At 35.8% G+C, this 20,259-nt stretch overlaps 1 protein-coding gene across 2 annotated transcripts in view; it reads left to right on the plus strand.

The window, feature by feature from the left end:
* Positions 1-19: 19 nt before the first annotated feature.
* The window catches only part of GLRA3 (glycine receptor alpha 3), a 201,435-nt gene continuing 181,195 nt past the window's right edge, over positions 20-20,259 (plus strand). Inside the window, exon 1 of one of the 2 annotated variants that reach the window (XM_025921486.2) lies at positions 20-582. In XM_025921486.2, coding sequence (XP_025777271.1) covers positions 512-582 — 71 coding nt within the window. In that variant the 5' untranslated portion in view covers positions 20-511. The remainder of the gene's footprint in view (positions 583-20,259) is intronic. The other variant, XM_025921487.2, reaches the window with a different exon arrangement.

Genomic DNA, 20,259 nt, shown 5'->3' on the forward strand with positions numbered 1-20,259 from the left:
GGCTCCGCCCCCGCTTCCCTTTGCCGCGCTAGCGGTGTCGGGTTTTACTCAAAGGTGGAGAGTGGGATTCGGCGGGCGGCGCTAGGAGCAGGTGAAGAAGCATCCTTGTTCCGGCTGTTGCTGTTATTCTTTCTCCGGTGTCTGAGTCTGGGAAGGACAAGCTTTCTTTGCTGCTAGAGCTTCAGTGAACTGTTGCCCAGAACCTAGGCACTTCAGACATTTCATCTCACCCCTTATTCCGCGTTCACCGTGTAAACCACCTGCACATTTGTAACCCTGTGAATCTTCCTTCTGCTCAGCGCCCAGAGAAGGGGTCTAAAGGGAATTTCAAGTGTTTGAAAGACAGGGTCTTTTCCGACTGCGGGGAGCTGTCTAAGGTGCTGAAGCTTTCCAGGCGTTCGTCTCCTGCAACACCACGCAGAGTTAGATTGCACATTTTTCGTTCCTGGCTTTCTCATCCCCCATGCCTTGGATAAGATTAATTTCAGGATCGTGAAAATCTCTCCGTATCATGGCCCACGTGAGACACTTTCGGACATTCGTTTCAGGATTTTACTTCTGGGAAGCAGCACTGTTACTCAGGTGAGTCCACTTGTATTTAACAGTTGAAGAATTCATTTAAGCCTGTGCACTAGATTTCAACCACTTGTTATTGATGAAGTCGAGAATGCAATTTGAAATTGCATTGAAAGTATCCCTTAAATCGTATTGTTGTCTACCTAAAACTGTCTAGCAGTCTATCAAGATCCCAAAAAACATGTAACTTTGCTCTATTTTCATTATATAGTGCTTTTTAAGTAACTGGCCTCATATTATTTGCAGCTAAGATTACCTTTGGAAAATTATTTCCAAAACCTAGGTCTTCTTTCTCAAATTGCTTTTGAGTTTCATTTTTCTAAGTGAAATACAAATTCTGAGTGTTACTCTTTTTTTTGAAAGTTAGAAAACATTTAGTAATTAGAAGTAATTAGAAGTAATTAAATGGCAAAAAAATCTAGAACATAAGCATTTACTTATCAGAGAAATTCTGAGCATTATTGATACATCCAGAGGTTAAGTTAAATAAATAAATAACACTTAAGGCCTTGTAAGTACCAATTCTAAAGGGCTTAGGTCAGGTAATACGTGAGGGCAAAGTCATAAATAAATCATTAGATATGTTTTATGTCAAGAATAATCTTTTGGGAGAAAGTGATACTACAATAAACCTACTAAAGAATAAAATTGTTTTATGATATGTAATTTTCTTATCATGTCCAGTCATATTTGGTGGGATTTATTTATTTATTTTTAATAGAGACTAGTCAAAAGATCAGATAATTTAACCCCTATTCTTAAAAAAATTTTTTTTTAGTTTATTTATTTATTTTGAGAGACATAGAGAGAACATGCATGAGCAGGGGAGGGGCACAGAGAAAGTAACCCCTATTCTTAATACAACGATATATAAGCAAGATTCTTCTCATATAGACTTTTGAACCACCAATGTAAATTTTAATTTACTACTGTAAATACCTTAAGATTTCATTTTTATGGCTCTCAAGCTTTTCAAGAGAATTAAAATCAAATAATTGGAATAACTAAGTTGTGTGTATATTAATTTCTATTTGAAGTATGTAAATATTGTCTTCTGGGTTGCTATGTCAGTTTTTCATCTTTGGGCACCTTAGAAAAACATAGCGTATCTCATAAAAACTGCCTTACAGGAAGTTATGTTATTTTGATACAACTGTAGTAAGAGGAATTAATTGTGAAGGTTATTATAATTTCAAAATTATTTTTTTAAAGTATGGGTTGAACCACTGTAAACTAGGATATTTTCAGTGAAAAATATTTTAATGTGCCTACATTTTTATAACGACAATTGTCACAAATTTTACTATTTGTGACATGATTAAAACAAAGAGTGTAACATTTTTATATTTATAAAAATTTCATGGACAGGGGTACAAAATTCATGTTTTAAGTGAAATGGGTTATTTTACTTTAATTATTTCTTAATATCTTAGATGACGGTATGCATTTTTTTTTTCAAATAAATCAGAATAGCTTAGTGGTAGACAGTTAGGAAGTTTAATGTCAGTAACTAAACCATTTTGGTCATTACAGTCAAATTTGTATACTGGTAATTCACTATATTTGTTATAATATATTCTTAAGTATATAATCTTCACCATTACATCCTTTGATTTTTGTCTAGTTTTATTTAAATTAACACAAATTTTATTTCAAATTGATGATCATAATTGTAAAAATGTACCTTCATTAATATTAAATAATTGTAATTTAAAATGCTCTTTGTGAATAATCCAAAAATGCAATCCCTTGAAAAATACGTACCCAGTATAGAAGTTTGTGCGATACATATATTCTTTATCAAGTTTTTCCTTTCTTCTTTTATAAATTGAATAAAATTTTTCTCTTAGACTGGTCTTAGATGAGAGTAATTCATTGCTCTATGAAGAACTTTAATCATTTAAATTTTTTAATCATTTAAATTAAAAATTTAGGGGTGCCTGGGTGATTCAGTCAGTTAAGTGCTGACTTTCGCTCAGGTCATGATCTTGTGGCTAGTGAGTTTGAGCCCCACGTTGGTCTCTGCTGATAGCTCAGAGCCTGGAGCCTGTTTCAGAATCTGTGTCACCCAATCTCTCTCTCTCTGCCCCTCCTCCACTCATGCTCTGTCTCTCTCTGTCTCGATCTCTGTCAAAAATAAAAAAATAAAATAAAATAAAATAATAAAAAAGTAAATATATTTATTTTCAGTGATGCCCCTTAAAAGAAAATTTCCTATAGTTAAAAAAAAAAAAAGCGAAGCTCCTTCTACTGGAAATATTTTATAAAATAAATATCTTTAGGAAAACTATTCTTTATCACTAAGTCTGCTCATATTGAATGAAAAGGAAATATAAAAGAAAAAATGAAAACAAAAAGTATTTAGTATTAATTTATAAATGTATCTAACTTAAAAATACTTTTTAGGGCAATTTGGAGTCAAGAATTGCAACTGGAAACATATATTTTTATAATTAAATAATTTATTAGTATAAGCTTCTTTTCATAAGCTTTAAAGATTTTAAAAAATCTTATTGAGATGTAATATACACACAGATACATACACAAATAATAAGCTTCCATGTGAAGTTTCACAAAGATAACACACTCATGTGAAGAGACCATGGATCAAGAAGTAGAATTGCCCTCAAAAAACTAAAAATGAACTAACATATGATCTGATAGTCCCAGTTCTGGTTATTTATCGGAAAGAATTAAAGTCAGGATATTGAAGAGGTATTAGTAATTCCATGTTTATTGCAGCACTATTTATAATAGCTAAGGTGTGGAAACACCTAAATGTCCATTGACAGGTGAATGGACAAAAAAAAAGTGGTATATAAATACAAGGGAATACTATGCAGCCTTAAAAAAAGAAGGAAATTCTGTAATAACATGGATGGATTTTGAGGACATTATCCTTAGTGAAATAAGCCAGGCATGTAAAGATAAGTACTATGTGGGGGAAAAAAAGTAGAATTGCCAAAACCTCACAAAAACAGTCACCCTCCTACCACCATACCTTTTCCAGGCACCACTTTGCCCAAAGATGATCACTACCTTGACTTATACAACAATAAATATGCTTTTTTTTTTTTGCTTTTGAACTTTATATAAATACTTATTTGAGTGAGCTTTATTTTTTAGAAGCATTATGTTTATGTGTTTTGTCCATATTAGTACCTGTAACAATAATTTATTCTCATTGCTATATAGTATTCCATTACATGAAGACATCACAATTTATCCAGTGTTCTCTGAAGGATATTTGGGTATTTTTTACATTTTGGCTAGTGCTGCTATTAATATTCTTGAACAAATATTTTGTGAATACATGTGAATGCATGCACGTGAATACATGCATTTTGGGGGCAGAATGGGTTGGGTCTAAGACTTTCTCTAAGATAAGAATTGTTGGATCATAGAGTGGGCATGAATATGTTTAACTTTATTAGATATTGTAAACTTTCCAAAGTAGTTGTACCTATTGATACTTCTATCAATAATGTATGACAGTTTCTGTTGTTATTACTAGTACAAAATTTGTTAAGGACATATTATAAATATTTATAGCATTTTCTTAGACTATTATTGCAGGCCCACAGATGATATATTTGTCTTGGCATAAGTTTTACTTTTTGTTAAGTTTTATGAAGGCAAAAACATCAAAATAAAAATATTTACTTCTACAATACAATTAGAAGTATTCATTATCAGAATATATCAGGTCTAAAAAATGTAATTTTTAAGGAAGAATTATTAAAAAAGATAATTCTTTTATTCTTTTATTTTTTATTTTATTTATTTTTTAAAAAAGATAATTCTTTTAAAAATACAAGTGAGAAAATTGCATAAACAGATGTGAGAAATCTGAATTTCTTAGCAGTAAAGTTTTTTTTTTTTTTTTAAGTTTCATACTTCGCTCAGATATTGTAGTTTTCTGAAACAATCCTTCTAGGCTTTTGGGTTCTAGTCCTCATATTAATAAAATAAGGAACAGAACACCAGTGTTCAGCTTTCTTTGAAATGCAGATAAGTGATGATTATGAAGAGCTTGCAGAACAAATTCTAAAAACAGGAGAACTGCCAAAAATATTTCATTTAAATTGATTATTTTCATAAAATACAATTTTATTTTTCATATTTATAATTTGATGTCAACTACAGGCTTGCTACTTGAATAAATTATGGTACACTCTGTCAAAAACTAAATATGTGAATTTCAGACTTCATGATAATCACAAATAAAATGCTATCTTGGTTTACTTTGAAGCCTAAGAAAAACATTTTGGCATAGAATTTCTTGGTTTTGCTCTTGGTATGTTTTGGAGAATAGGGAAAATCCTTTTTAATGTTGGCTCTATTTTCTTATGTAAAGTATTAAAGAGAAATGTACTTGAAAGAATAAACTTTCATAATGATTTCCTGTATACAGGAAATACATACAGTAATAGGATTCTATATAGTTTTTTTTAAATTGTGCTACACATGATATATGCTTCTTACCTTTGTGTCTATAAATAATCACACATTTCCCAAGTATAGAAGGATCATGGCCCAGTTCTCTGGTCAATGCCTTAGGCAATTTACCCTGCAGATTCAGAAAACAACTTGTAAAATATTTCCTATGCTATACATATTTTTTCCTCCCTTAACTACACTCACGTACTGAGGCAAGTCAATTAACAAATATGTATTTAATGCGTAATTTTAAGCAATTCAACAAGATTCCTTTACCAAATTCTTTGCACAATTTTTTGTGCTATGTACTGTTTGGCTGTGGAAGATTGAGAAACTACCACCTTTCCCATCACAGAACTTAAAGGGCAGCAGGGGAGAAAATACAAAGGGCCAAGTAACAAAAGAAAAACACAAACGGCAATGTTTTAGGAAATGTGACATAGGAAAGCTATCCCGAAGACTTGGTACTTGTGCTGGATCTTGTTAAGATGCTTATTCTGTGGGCAAAAGTGAGACATAAAGGAAATGATAATGGGCATATTGTATGCTTAGTGAGTGGTGATAGTCCAATTCAGTAAAGAAATTTCGATTTATGGTTTACATTCATATTCTGCTAGCAATAACTACTGAGCTGGCTACAATAACAAACCTGCAGAAATACAGAGAAGGAACAGCTGCCTTTCTCAATAGAATGTGGATAAAATTTAGAAGTAAATAATACTTGTAACTGAATGGTTGTCATTACAGGAATGGTCTCTTAACTTGGCACAAAGTATCTCTGTAAGATTGCTAATAATAATTAGTAACAGTAATAACTATATAAGCCAAAAACAATGGCTAAACTACAAGAAGAAAAGAATAATCTCTTTCTTTTAGAATTTGAAAACTATATTTGAACTTTTCACCAGAATATGGTCTCCTGAAAGAAAGAAAATCAGGTAGAGGATTGGGATTGTTGAAAGAAAGAAGACACTGAACTTGGCTTGGAGTATTTGAGTTTGAAATGCTAGCAGCCGATTTGGTATCCTGCCATCAGCTTGGACTGCAGAGATGATGCTTGAACTGTAGAATTAACAGTCAAAATGTTATGAAGGCGATCATATTGTATGCAAAGAAGAGAGAATAGAGAAAATATTTATATGCAGTAAGGGTAGAACATTGTGAAGTTGGGCACAGAGAAGTACACAGAGAGCCTTGAGTTAAACTGGAGGTAAGACTGATTATAACCAAGTGACAAAGTCACAAATTTATCATAGTGTTATATAGTCGATCTTAAAGGCCTGCTCATATCAACAGTATATATCTTTCTAAAACTTTTCTATAGAACCTTCCAATGCTGTAATTTCAACTAGTCTTATAATCTTACAATCATAGACGGTACCTTTTATCACTTAGTTTTCTCAGGAGACTTTTAGGGAACTATTTTGAGGAAAGTACATCTTTTACTTTTCCTTACTTCATGAAGTGTATATAGGGGATCCTTCTTGATTTTCCCAGCAGACATTCTTGTATCCTTCTCGGTATGATTATCTTCATACTGGATTGACAGTATTTATTGAAAATAAATTCATGTGTAGGTAGATATTTATGTGGAAATGTGGGTTATTTGTCTTTCCCCACTAGGAGAATGGTGTAGCTGTAGCTTTGTTTTGCTTAGGTGAGTGGGTCAGGAATAGAGACATTTGAATCATCTTCAGAGAACTTATCCTGGAATGAAGGCAAGAATTCCAAGACCAGACCAACTGTCTGGCAACAAACAGAAAGTGTGTGAATAAAATGGGCTATTCAGCTACAGAAGACAAAGCTATTCTATCAACTGCAAGCAACCACATTTTAAAGCATTTTAAGGAAACTTAAGTTTGCAATCCTCAGATGTCAGAAAAAGAAAGAATGCATATTAAAAAAAGCAGCTTCGTCATAGTACATTTCCGAAATTCTTTTATAATCTCCATACTGGGGATACTTTTAGGAAGAAGTATTACCAGTACCTCTAGGACAATTTAATACACAAAAGTAGTAATTTCAGTGGTATAAGTTAAGAATAGCATAAAATCTAAAGGTTATTAGCATCCTCTAAAAATAGATATTGAATGGAATAACATTCAATGCAAATGATGAAGAATTCTCTATGAGTGCATCAAACATTTGCCATAACCAGTTAGAAATTATAGCTGAACACAGATATTTCCGATACTGTTATACAACCATCACCACTGTAGGATGATTGGGCTTACATTAGAGGTAACTGGTCCACCCAATATCTTACCTAAATTTGAGAATCTCTCAGAAATAATCTCTAACAGGTTATCATCATATAAACTTGAAGATTTCCAGCAATAAGAATGTCTTTACCTTAGAAGGAAACTATTTATCAAATAATTTTAATCAATAAAAACTAAAATGCCATTCCACTTTCCCCTGGCCAAAGTGAACTTTTTCTCCCCATATGCGCCTCCCAAAATATTTGTCTCTGTATTTTTGGCTTGAGTTTTATGCCTTTTCTTCACTTAAAATGACCCTATTGCTCATGGAAAGTGAGTTTTTATGTGAGGCATGGTTTGAAATGATAACCTTTTCTATGCAGTTACTCCATGAATGGAGGTTGGATTCTCCAGTTTCAGAGGGGCTGTAGCATTCTTCCTGACTTTCTCTATGACTTCATATAAATTTACAGAACAATGAATCCATTCCAGGCAGTATGTGAAGTACTGAGGAAACAGAACTTCAATTTTTAACAATGTACCATTGTGGAGGGAAGAACATATAACATCCTTTTCAAATGTGTTTCATATTTTCATGCAAGTCTTCTGTCTCCCTCTTAATTGTAAGTCCCATGATGATAGGATTGTTCTGATGTTTATTTTACTCCATTATATTTAATTCAATGTCATGCGTGAAATAGATGCTCAATAAACAATAGGTAAGCACTGAGATAACATCTGCCTGTCACATCTGTCTACCTGCCTATGACTTTAGATTTGAATTCTATTTAAATCTGTATTATTACTTAGAGTGAAAAGGGAGTCTGAGTTCAAGATCTCATAAAAGGTAGAAGATCAAACAAATCTCAGATATTACTTACTCTGGCAGCATCTAGTGGAAAAGTAATGGATTTGCTTCTCATTATCACCATGAGAATCTAAAATTTGTGTTGTATAATTCATTATTTCTCAACTTTTCTTTTCACATTATTGCCTCCTAAGGAACCTTTTAAAGATATTTTTAGACTTTTAGATTTTTTTTTTCTAATTGTCTTCATGAAATTGTAATACCACAGCATACTATATATTTGCTCATGTATAGTATATATAATTTGTGGTATATGTTTTATATACACACACACATATATATAACATATATATATATACACACACACACACATACACACACACACACACACACACACACACACACACGGCTTTATACATAAAAGAATATGATTTTTGACCCCCAGTATAAAACTTCCACCCCTACCGAGAAGGCATGGTGTATTGGTTGCTATTTTTCCATGATGCTGCTTAGACTAGAGTTGTATAGTTTTATCATTTTGAGTCATGTCCTACAACTAAAGCAATAGAGGAAGTATTTCCTTGTTTGGATCTTATTATTAGGGCTTTGTAACTTTGTAAAATGAACAAATGGTTGACATCATTTCTCCATTGACATCCTGTGAGATAAGTTAATCCTAAAAGCATTAGAACTTTAGCAACATCTTTTTCCATAAATACATATGGTTCCCCCAAACCACTAGGATTTTATCAATAAATTTTAAATCATCACTGCCCCTACTAACACCATTATTATATGAATTTCATAATTTCATATGAATATTTTTTATTTAGTTTAAAGAGAGAGAGAGCGTGAGCAAGGGAGAAGGGCAAGAGAGAGACTGAGAATCTTAAGAGGGGTCCAGGCTCAGCACAGAGCCTCATTGATCCCATGACTCTGGGATCATGACCTGAGCTAAAATCAAGAGTCTGAGGGTCAACTGACTGAGCCACCCAGGAACCCCCCACATACAAATATCTTCTGAAAAGAATGTTAAAGTTATTATCATTTAAAGTTTATTTATTTTTCTATTATGTAGACTCTGTTGACTTTCTTTTGTTATTGATGTTAGATAAATGAAAGAGTACACATTTCTTTTTAAAGTTAAATTTCTAATTGTTATAAAACAGGATATCAATAGTTAGTACCTATATTAGCTCTGGATATTCTCCAATACAAGGGTTAAGGATATGTACAAAAATCTGAGAATATGTTACTATTAAAAATAAAAACTGAGCGGGGTGCCTGGGTGGCTCAGTCGGTTAAGCAGCCGACTTTGGCGCAGGTCATGATCTAGCGGTCCGTGAGTTCGAGCCCCGTGTCGGGCTCTGTGCTGACGGCTCAGAGCCTGGAGCCTGTTTCAGATTCTGTGTCTCCCTCTCTCTGACCCTCCCCCGTTCATGCTCTGTCTCTCTCTGTCTCAAAAATAAATAAACGTTAAAAAATAAATAAATAAATAAATAAATAATAAAAACTGAGCCTCGTGGCTCAGTTAAGCGTCTGACCCTTGGTTTTGGCTCAAGCCATGATCTCATGGTCTGTGAGTTCTAGCCCTACATTGGGCTCTACGCTAACAGTGCAGAGCCTACTTGGGACTCTCTGTCTCCCCACTCTGTCTGTCCCTCCCCCATGCTTTGTCTCTCTCTCTCTCTCTCTCAAAAATAAATAAACTTAAAAACAATTTTTTATTAGTTTTCTTTATTTTTGAGAGGCAGAGAGAGAGACAGAGTGCGAGTGGGGGAGGGGCAGAGAGAGAGGGAGACACAGAATCCGAAGCAGGCTCCAGGCTCTGAGTTGTCCACACAGAGCCCGACCTGGGGCTCAAACTCACAAACTGTGAGATCATGACCTGAGCTGAAGTCGGATGCTCAACCAACTGAGCCACCCAAGCGCCCCAAATAAACTTTTAAAAAATAAAAACAAAAACTAATTTTCAGAAAATTGTAGTGACAAGTAAAACGCTACAAACAGAAAAGAAAGTTGTTATTAATGGTCAATAAGTGTTACCAAATCATCAGAAAACAGTTTGTCCTGTGATTATTGTTGTTGGTATTGTTTTTGTTGCTTTGGGTTCAGACTGTCCATACAATAGTTTATGGTGAGGACCTGGGAGAAGATGAGTGATTTGAACCTCAATAAAATGACCACTCCATCAAATGACTGGGAGGGAAATGTGAATTCTATCTGTCTGGCTAATTTCTTTTTTTTTTTTTTTTTTTTTTTTTTAATTTTTTTTTTTTTTCAACGTTTATTTATTTTTGGGACAGAGAGAGACAGAGCGTGAACGGGGGAGGGGCAGAGAGAGAGGGAGACACAGAATCGGAAACAGGCTCCAGGCTCTGAGCCATCAGCCCAGAGCCTGACGCGGGGCTCAAACTCACTGACCGCGAGATCGTGACCTGGCTGAAGTCGGACGCTTAACCGACTGCGCCACCCAGGCGCCCCTGTCTGGCTAATTTCTACTCAACTCACTTTACCTTCTTTAAGAACCCTTCTCTGATCTTTCTCAAGTCTAGGTGAAGATACCTCTTCTGTGCTCCCAAGCACCAAGTGCCTTTATTGCACGTATCCCAGGGGGTAGTAATTGCCTGAATCTTACCTCTAGTTCGAACTGTGAAGTCCTTCAGGGCAGAACAGGAATGTATGTCCAGTTCTATCTTCAGGGCTTGAAAGAGTGTCTAGCACACTGAAAGTGCCCACTCATTTCCAGAATGAAGCATCGTTTTTATTTCTAAAAGCAGATTGACAGTTTCAAATAAATAACTCTTTCTCGGCATAAATAAAAATACCATGTTGATTTCTCTGCCTTTAGCACTCAGGAGGAAACTTGGTAAGCAATTTGGCGCTTTGGTTTTTCTTTATTCCTAATTTTATTTTTTCTGTGGTAATATATTTACCCACTTGCCTCTTATCTCTATCTTACAGAAAGTTTTTTTAGAAAAAAGTCATCTACATGTTTTCATTTTTCTCACTACTCACTGATGCCTCACTTGTTCCTATTTGGGATATATCCCCACCTGTACTAAATGAAGCAGTACCTAGCTTTCATATTGTGATAGCTTCTTCTTTTCTAAATGTTGGAAAAATGCAAATAGCATTTCATATAATAATGGCTGTCTATAATAATATATATTATATATATAATATATAGTAATAGTTCATATGATAATAGTTATTAAATAATTATTAAATGTATATATAAAATGTTCATATGTATGCATATATAAAATATATATACTATGTCTTTAAATCAATATATAGCTTTTAATTATATACTTTTTATAAGATCTTTGCACTGGAAAGGGAAGACATAACTAAATGAACATCCTAAATAGTAATCAAATAAATAATGCATATTCTCAAGACATCATATTTAAATTTCTATTTTTTTTAACGTTTATTTATTTATTTATTTATTTATTTTTTTTGGGGGGGACAGAGAGAGACAGAGCATGAACGGGGGAGGGGCAGAGAGAGAGGGAGACACAGAATCAGAAACAGGCTCCAGGCTCTGAGCCATCAGCCCAGAGCCCGACGCGGGGCTCGAACTCCCGGACCGCGAGATCGTGACCTGGCTGAAGTCGGACGCTTAACCGACTGCGCCACCCAGGCGCCCCAAATTTCTATTTTTTTTAAGTTTATTTATTTTGAGAGAGAGAGCTTGAGCAGGGGAGAGGCAGAGAGAGAGGGGGGTAGACAGAGAATCTCAAGCAGGCTCTGTGCTGTCAGTATAGCCTGATGTGGAGCTCAATTTCATGAACCATGAGATCATGGCCTGAGCAGAAACCAAGAGTCAGATGCTTACCTGACTGAGCCACCCAGGTACCCCTAAATTTCTATTATTGTGCTATCACAATTCTGGGATCAGAATCACTGACAGTATTCCAATTCCCTAGATAAACTGAGACCATTGATATCACAGACTATTTATTTTTGAATTTTAATCTGTTTATTCATATACTTCTGATGTTTTAGGCCCACCGGACTCTATGAAGGGTGGTTTGAACAATAATTTCTTTTTTGCTGGAAATTATAAAAAATGTAGTCATGAACAACTACCCAAATAGTAGCAATTATAAATATTAAGGAAAAAAAAAACACATCTTTTTTTTTAATGGAAAGGAGAAATTCTTTATAAAAAAGAAAGGAATTTAAATAGACCTTAAGCAGTTGACAGAAGTTAAGCAGGCAGAAAAGGGGGATCACTTCAGGCAGGAAAAAGCATTGTTAGCAGAGGCAACAGGCCTCTTTCCATGAGAAATGGAGGGTATTGCAAACTTCATATTAACAGTTCTACCTTGGGACCCCCAAGTTTTCCTTTCCTTTCCTTTCCTTCCTTCCCTTTCCTTTCCTTTCCTTTTTCTATTTATTTATTTATTTATTTATTTATTTATTTATTTATTTATTTATTTTTGAGAGAGAGAAAGTGCAAGCAGAGGAGGGGCAGAGAGAGGTGGAGATGGGGACAGTGGGGATGGAGGATCTGAAGTAGGCTCCATGCTGAGAGCCCGATGCAGGGCTTGAACTCACAAATCATGAGATTGTGACCCAGGCTACAGTCAGATACTTAACCAACTGAGCCACCCAGGAGCCCCCCAAGTTTCTGTTCCTAGTAAATCCGTGCTTAAGTTGTTTTAGGACTAACTTCACAGGAAAAATCTGTATGACTATCCTTGGGTGTTAGGAAAACATCAGCAAATGTTTATTCAAATAATTTTTTTCTATTTCTAAACAAAATGTTTCATTGTCATCATTTGATTATGAGGAATAAAATATTTGAATAAGCTGTGTTATATCCATTTGTTCTGTTGATGTCAATATACACATATTTTTATTAATTTATATTATTTAAATGTGTTTATTCTGTATATCAGAAGTCTAAGGGCCGAAACTTAATTAATTAGCAGACTAAATAAAACAAAAATCCAAGAAAAGAAGAGATTTTTGACCTCATAGTTTTATAAACAAATGGTTACATTCCTAACAAATGAAAGAAGAATGACGTGTGTAATGAAATCTTAACCTTCAAAATTTAAAAACAATCTCTTTATACATTTATTTCTACTAAAAAATTACAAAACACTCTAATATACACTATGTAATATTTTCTAGCTGTTCTTAAATTATTCCTTTTTAGGAAGAGACTTAACCCTTATTAAAATACTGACCGAACTTTGTATAGTATATCCCACTGCATGGTAAGAATAAATGAACCTCTGTGTCCTTAACTAGCATCTTGTTTTATTTATTGGAAAGAATAGAGGTAGCAGGGGGTCATAAGGGTGAAATTATTAGATATCTCCTATCTGTTTTATGTTGTTTCTTTGTAACAACCTTAAACCCCTTTAAAAGATTGTGAAATCCTTTTTTTCCCTTTAAATCTGTGAAATTTAGGGTATCTCTTTCTTCTTGTGAATCTTAAATGGGATGAGAACCATCAAAGACACTGACTCTGCTGCAGACCTCAATTGGTACCTCCTGAGATTATAGTAGAAAATTAGGTTTTATGTGTAACCTAAATATTTCATTCTAAGTATTAACATGTGAACTTATAATTTTGCTCCACTTAAAAATGCCAAAGTGTATATAACATTCTCTGTGTGTATATGTACCATTATCATCCATATTAACTTAAAGCAGAGATTGCATTGGAAAGTTTAATTGAAATGCAAAAAACAATTCAAATTCCTAGAGCAAATAAAAATTCAAACTAAAGGGGCGCCTGGGTGGCTCAGTGGGTTAAGCGGCTGACTTCAGCCCAGGTCATGATCTCGCGGTCCATGAGTTTGAGCCCCGCGTGGGGCTCTGTGCTGACAGCTCAGAGCCTGGAGCCTGTTTCAGATTCTGTGTCTCCCTCTCTCTGACCCTTCCCCGTTCATGCTTTGTCTCTGTCTCAAAAATAAATAAATGCTAAAAAAAAAAAAAAAAAAAAAAAAAAAAATTAAAAAAAATTCAAAGTAAAAAAAAGTAGTAAAAAGAAGATGAGATGTATACCTTTATAGGAAATAGCTAGTTTATTTTAGGTGTATTCTAAATTAACTTTTCTTGAATTCTGTCTTCTCTGTTCATGCATTTGTGTGTACACATGAAAACAAGAAGAAATTTGGAGAAAGAAGACTCAGGGAATGGTCTCAGTCCTGTCTTTGAAGGGTTGAGTGACCTTTCTATAGACTGAGTGATTGTATTTAATATACTACTTTATAAATATAATGTGTAGCGCTTTATCCATCTATAGAGTACAACTGTTTTGACTAAGATAGTCAGACATGTGATAATTTCTCCTTAACAGAAAGTATGTACCTAACATTACAGCTATAATTCCTCACTTTATTTAATATCAGTTGGCTTTTTCCAAATCTATTTCCCCACCCCCCTAACATCCATTGTAGTGGTAGATGTGATAGATGTTGAGTGGTAGCAAGAAAAACAAGGGATGAACAGAGTCCTTTATTGCTGTTGTTAGTTCAGATTAGTCTCATTTTGAGTGACAGAAAGCACACAATAAATAATATTGGCTTAAGAAAGATTCTATTTTTCTTCCCAAAACTAGAAAAATAAAAATAAAAACAAAAACAACAACTATGGATATGAGCAGGCCAAAGTCTGGAATGGGTGTTTACCAATCCTTCCTTCTACCTTGTTGTTTTGCCACTCCTAACATGGTTTCTTCCTTGAGATCCAAGATAGGTGCTCTGATTCCAGTGATCGTAGGTATTTTCCAGCTATCAGAAAAGAGAAAGGGGCTTCTATTTGAAGGCACTCCCAAGAAGTTAAAGATTTCCCAGTCTCCCTAGCAGCTTTGTGTGTTCTTGTGACCAGCTTCTGGCCACCACGTTGTAAATAGAAATGACACATTTAACTTCTCTGACGTGCCATCTGGGGGAGATCCAGAAGTTCCAGATCACATTTTGCATTCTGCCTGATGGAACTCAGTCTTCATCTGAAGCAAAAGGGAACCAATGAAGTAGGAGAGGAGCATGATCAGACTGTGGTTCAGAAATAATCACTAAAGAAGCAACGTGGAGAACTGAAAAGAAACTATGTTGCCGGTGGGCGAGGCAAAACTGACATCAAGGAAAGTAGTTCAGGGTCAAGCAATAGAACATCCTAAAAATGGAGAGAAAGGAGCAGATGGAAGAAATGACAAAAAGAAAAGGAAAAAAAAAAAAAAGACTCGTCCACTAGTTGGGCATGAGGAAAACAGAAGAGTCTAGAATAATTCTCGCAATCACACTTTTAGTAACTGGGTGAACAATACTGCCATGACACAAACAAAACAGAAGAAAAGGGGAGCAGCCATGTAGAAAAGTATCCTAATTTAAGTTCCAGATCTGGATAGCGAATGTCATGCCTGTAAGATATTCAGTTAATGAAACACTTCAGCATAGAGGAGGGAGTATGAGACCTGGGAATAGATCAGATTGGAGGACTAGAATTCTGGGGCAGGGCTTTTTATACTTGAGTACACATGGATATTTCATCCCATTGGGGTAGGCAAAGAGCCTGGTGACTCACGGAGTCGTCAAGCCTGGCTCTAGCTGCCCCAGATCTTGTCTCACATGCTGCAGGCTGAGCTGTGGATATAGCACACCTATAATCACGGGGGCTTGCAGATGTGGAAAAGCCCTTCCCTGCCTAGGGCACTGCAACTGAAAATGTGGCCCTTCAGCCAGCACAATAACTGTCATCTGAGAGGCTATTAGACCTGCGGGGTCTGAATTCCACCACACACTTACTGAATCCAAATCTGCATTTTATCATGTCCTCCAGATGATTCATAAGCACATTTAGGTTTGAAAAGCACTATTTTAAGAACATAGTCTTCTAAGGGATGGGCAGAAGGAGAAGTACTGGGGGAATAAAAAGGCAGGTATAGTAAGAGAAAAAGGAGATTTAGCACAGAGTATGTCACAGAACCTAACAGAAGAGTTTCAGAAATGAAAGAATAATCAACAACATCAAATGCCATAAAAGCAAAAGGAAATATAGAAGATTATTAGTAGCCTTTTCAAGTGCATTTTTGGTACACGTGTACAAATATGATAGCATTACATTGAACAATGAGCTAAATAAAAAGATAAATACAGATTCTTTTCTTTTTTTTTTCCAAGAGGCTACTAGAAGGAGAAGTAACAGTAGACACAGTTGAGATAGGTGATTGTTGATTTGTTTTGGTTGTGTTTTTGAAATAGCAGGAGATTTAAGCTTGTTTACAGCCCGGAAGAAAGATGCCAAGAGCTCAGGAAATGCTTTAGGAAGAGACAAGAGGGGGTCCGGAAGAGGAGGGACGATCACTGATTAGATGAAAAAGAAGAATTTTAAGAGCAATAGTCGAAAGGTAGCTTTTGAACCAGAAGCGTAAGAAGTCTCTTTGTGTGGCTGGATAGAAGGTTAGAATAGATGCAGAATATGCAAGCTGAAAGATATGGGAATTGTGATTTCATAATTCAGCAGTTGAATGCTCAATTATCTCTTTGAAGTAGGAGGCAAGGTCATCAGCTGAGATAAAGATAAACAATGAAGCAAATAAGTTTAGGCTGACTTCACAGTTACAAAAGAGAATAGAGCCCAGAGTCTACCTTACTTCTAGTGCCCTGGCAGGGCTGTGCTCAGAGTCCTCCCAGAGGATTCAGCCCAGCCCCCTTATGGCAGGTGCCCTCACTCTACAATAGGTGAAAGAAGTCTAGAGACAGGGTCCTTATTCAGACCACTTTAATTTACGTGGCGGGGCCAGAGGTGGAACCTACCTCACCTCATGCAAGTTAACTGCTTATTTTTCCAAGTGAGATCGGTAATTTCGGTTATTCTAAAGTAGAAAAAGCAATGATTGCATCACTCCTTAAAAGGTGAAATGTGACTCATTCAATTAGAATCATGGTAAGATTTATTTATTGATATTTTCGTTAAAAAATACAAGGATGAAACCCACTTTCAAAATTTTACTTTGCTCTCATGTTCTACACGTGAACACCAAGTGTGGCAACGCTAGCATACGTTTTAGACTCACAACTCTGAACCATTCCTTTTATATCTCTACTGTGGCTAGCCTCTTCCTATAAAGCATCATCTCTAGGGATTTTGTTATGCTTGATTAAAAGAAAACATATGCTCTCACTGCCACAGGAAATAACTTCTATAATCTAGGGGGTTTTAAAATCCTTTTGTTTCCTGGGAAACCATAAACGCGTTTCCCAAAATAGCTTAGGCATATACAAAGAAGGAAGGTGGGAAGAGGGGAGGAGGTGACCCAGGTGAGGCAGGGGGAGCCCAGGAAAGGAGAGTCCGAGAGTGAGTACCCTCAGCTGTGCTTGAAGTATGGTGTTGACACCAGTGATTGTACCTTCCGCATCTCTTTTGTTGATTGCTAAAAAGAATATGGTTCAATAAAAACCTTCATTAAAAAAAGGAAAACGAAAGCCTTGATGGATAGTCCAATTTTCACTTGAGGGACATTGAATAGCACCATACTCATTGCTATATTTACCTTTCCTTCCCACTTCCAATTATAAACTCTTTTCTACTTTAGTGTTTGAATCTCTCCTTCATTCTGTGCCATTTCTCTCTTCTTACAGGGATGTAATGGTCAGACAAATATAAGGCTTCCTGCACCACAGGGAGAAAAAGGTCCAATCTGCCTTCAATATGCATAAGTCAGACCACCTTCCATTGAAAGGTGACATTAACATAAACATTTGCAGTCACGCAAGTGGGAATATCTACTAAAATCTAAATGTCTGTGCTCTGCTGATTCAGTATTATTCAGGGAAAGAAATTTCGTATGACTCCACTTTAATATTCTCTGTACATCTCTTTCAGATTCAGAGACTCTAGAGATTGGTACTTTAAAATATCATGCTTTTATGCCCTGAATCTTATTGATTTGGGGATTTACAAAAATGTGTTTCATTAGCAGGCACTGATGCAAGCACAATTAGTTGAAAATAGAAAGTAGAGAGCTGAAAACAAAGCAATACTGCTTCTGCTATCCTGTTTCCTTTGTTAATATCTCTAAACTCAGTTACAATGTCAGGTAAAAGGATGATTTCTGTATCACTCTCCCTGGGGAGTGGGATTAAGATGCTTCTTCTTATTTTTTATTGTATTTTTATGAATTGTTTTGTACAATGAACGTAGATTAACTTTTAAAAAATTAAAACAAATTTAATGTTTATTTTATTTTTGAGAGAGAGACAAAGTGTCAGCAAGGGAAGGGCAGAGAGAGAGGGAGACACAGGATCTGAAACAGGCTCCAGGCTCTGAGCTGTTAGCACAGAGCCCCATGTGGGGCTCAAACTCAGGAACCACGAGATCTTGACCTGAGCTGAAGTTGGACGGTTACCTGACTGAACCACCCAGATACCCCTAGATTAAACAAAATTTATAGTGTCTTTTAAAACAAGATTTGTACATATTTTAAAAGTCGAAGAGGGGCGCCTGGGTGGCTCAGTCGGTTAAGCGTCCGACTTCAGCTTAGGTCATGGTCTCACAGTTTGGGGGTTTGAGCCCCTCGTCAGGCTCTGTGCTGACAGCTCAGAGCCTTGAGCTGGCTTTGGATTCTGTGTCTCCCTCTTTCTCTGCCCCTACCCTGCTCATGCTCTGTCTCTCTCTGTCTCAAAAATAAATAAAACATTAAATAAAGTTTAAAATAAAATAAAATAAAATAAAATAAAATAAAATAAAATAGTCAAAGAGGTGTCTTGCCAAATAAGATTCAGAAGAAAAACAATTCTTGATAACATTTCCTCCATCTATTTGATTAATCACTTTCAAATTATCACTAGAAATATCGTTCTAAAACTGGCAATCTTTTGATAAGTTAAGCTGGTTGAGGTATATTTGGAATATAAGGAACAAATTTGTCAAATTGAACTCTATCAAACTGAACTCTAGAAGGACTCTAGAAATTGTAGCAAAGTAGTATATTAGTGCTATGAGATGAGTTGCAATAAGACGAGTTATATGACACAGTCTCTGCCTTTAGCCAGGCAGTTTCCAGCTAGTGGAGGAGATCTTGGCAGGTTGAGTATCACCCATCAACAATGGAAACCAGTGGATGACAGAACCAAATGGCTTAGAAGAATTTAGTGGAGGAGGGATCACTTCCAGGTCAGATAAGCAAAGAAAAGCAATGTAGAGAACATGGCCTTTAAGCAAAAGAATTGATAAGATTCCCTAAGGCAGGCAAACATGTGATCAGGGCATATTCTGGATTTTGAGTGATTACTATTGTGACTACTAGAGTCCCCTGACCATCTTCTGACTGAAGGAAACGTAAAGTCTATTCGAAGAAGAGTTCACCTTTCCAATTTTGATTTTGTTGATATCCAATGTTTTTTTTTTTTTTATTAAATTTATTGTTCAAGAGCACACTGTACTCCACAGAGTCAGAGCAAATTCCTTGATCACTTTTCAATTCAAAAGAATAGGTTTAGAGGTGGTGAACTTTGTGCATACCAGGTATGAGTGTGTGTGGCGGGGGGGGGGGGGGAGTGGCTGGTGAGTGAACACAGCTAGAATAAGAGAATTTCAAAACACACTCTGTAGAGGTGATGGTCTAGAATCAGGCTAAGGGAAGAAGCCTCTTTTGGTAAGTCAGAAGAAAAAATAAAGAAATTCCCTTCTCAGAAGGAAGGGAGGGGCAACTGTGTTTATGAGGAACGTTTTATTATTTGTGATTCATTTTGAGGAATTAAGTACTATTTCACCGATTTGTGAAAGAAAAGGTAATACTGACAACATGTTTTCTGTTGTACGTTACTAAAGAGATTAGGAATGTAACTACCACTTTTTAAAATTTTTTTTTTTCCAACATTTATTTATTTTTCGGACAGAGAGAGAGACAGAGCATGAACGGGGGAGGGGCAGAGAGAGAGGGAGACACAGAATCGGAAACAGGCTCCAGGCTCTGAGCCATCAGCCCAGAGCCTGACGCGGGGCTCGAACTCACGGACCGCGAGATCGTGACCTGGCTGAAGTCGGACGCCCAACCGACTGCACCACCCAGGCGCCCCACTACCACTTTTTTAGAGGTGCCTTGATGGCTCAGTCAGTTAGGCCTCCGACTCTTGATTTCAGTTCAGATCATGATCTTATGGTTCATGGGATCAAGCCCTGTGTTAGGCTCTGCACTGACAGTGCTGAGCCCACTTGGGATTCTCTCTCTCAAAATAAATAATTATAATAATAATAAAAACA

This window comes from Puma concolor, chromosome B1 (genome assembly GCF_028749965.1).
Source record: "Puma concolor isolate L17-30 chromosome B1, mPumCon1.1.hap2, whole genome shotgun sequence".
Lineage (NCBI taxonomy): Eukaryota > Metazoa > Chordata > Mammalia > Carnivora > Felidae > Puma > Puma concolor.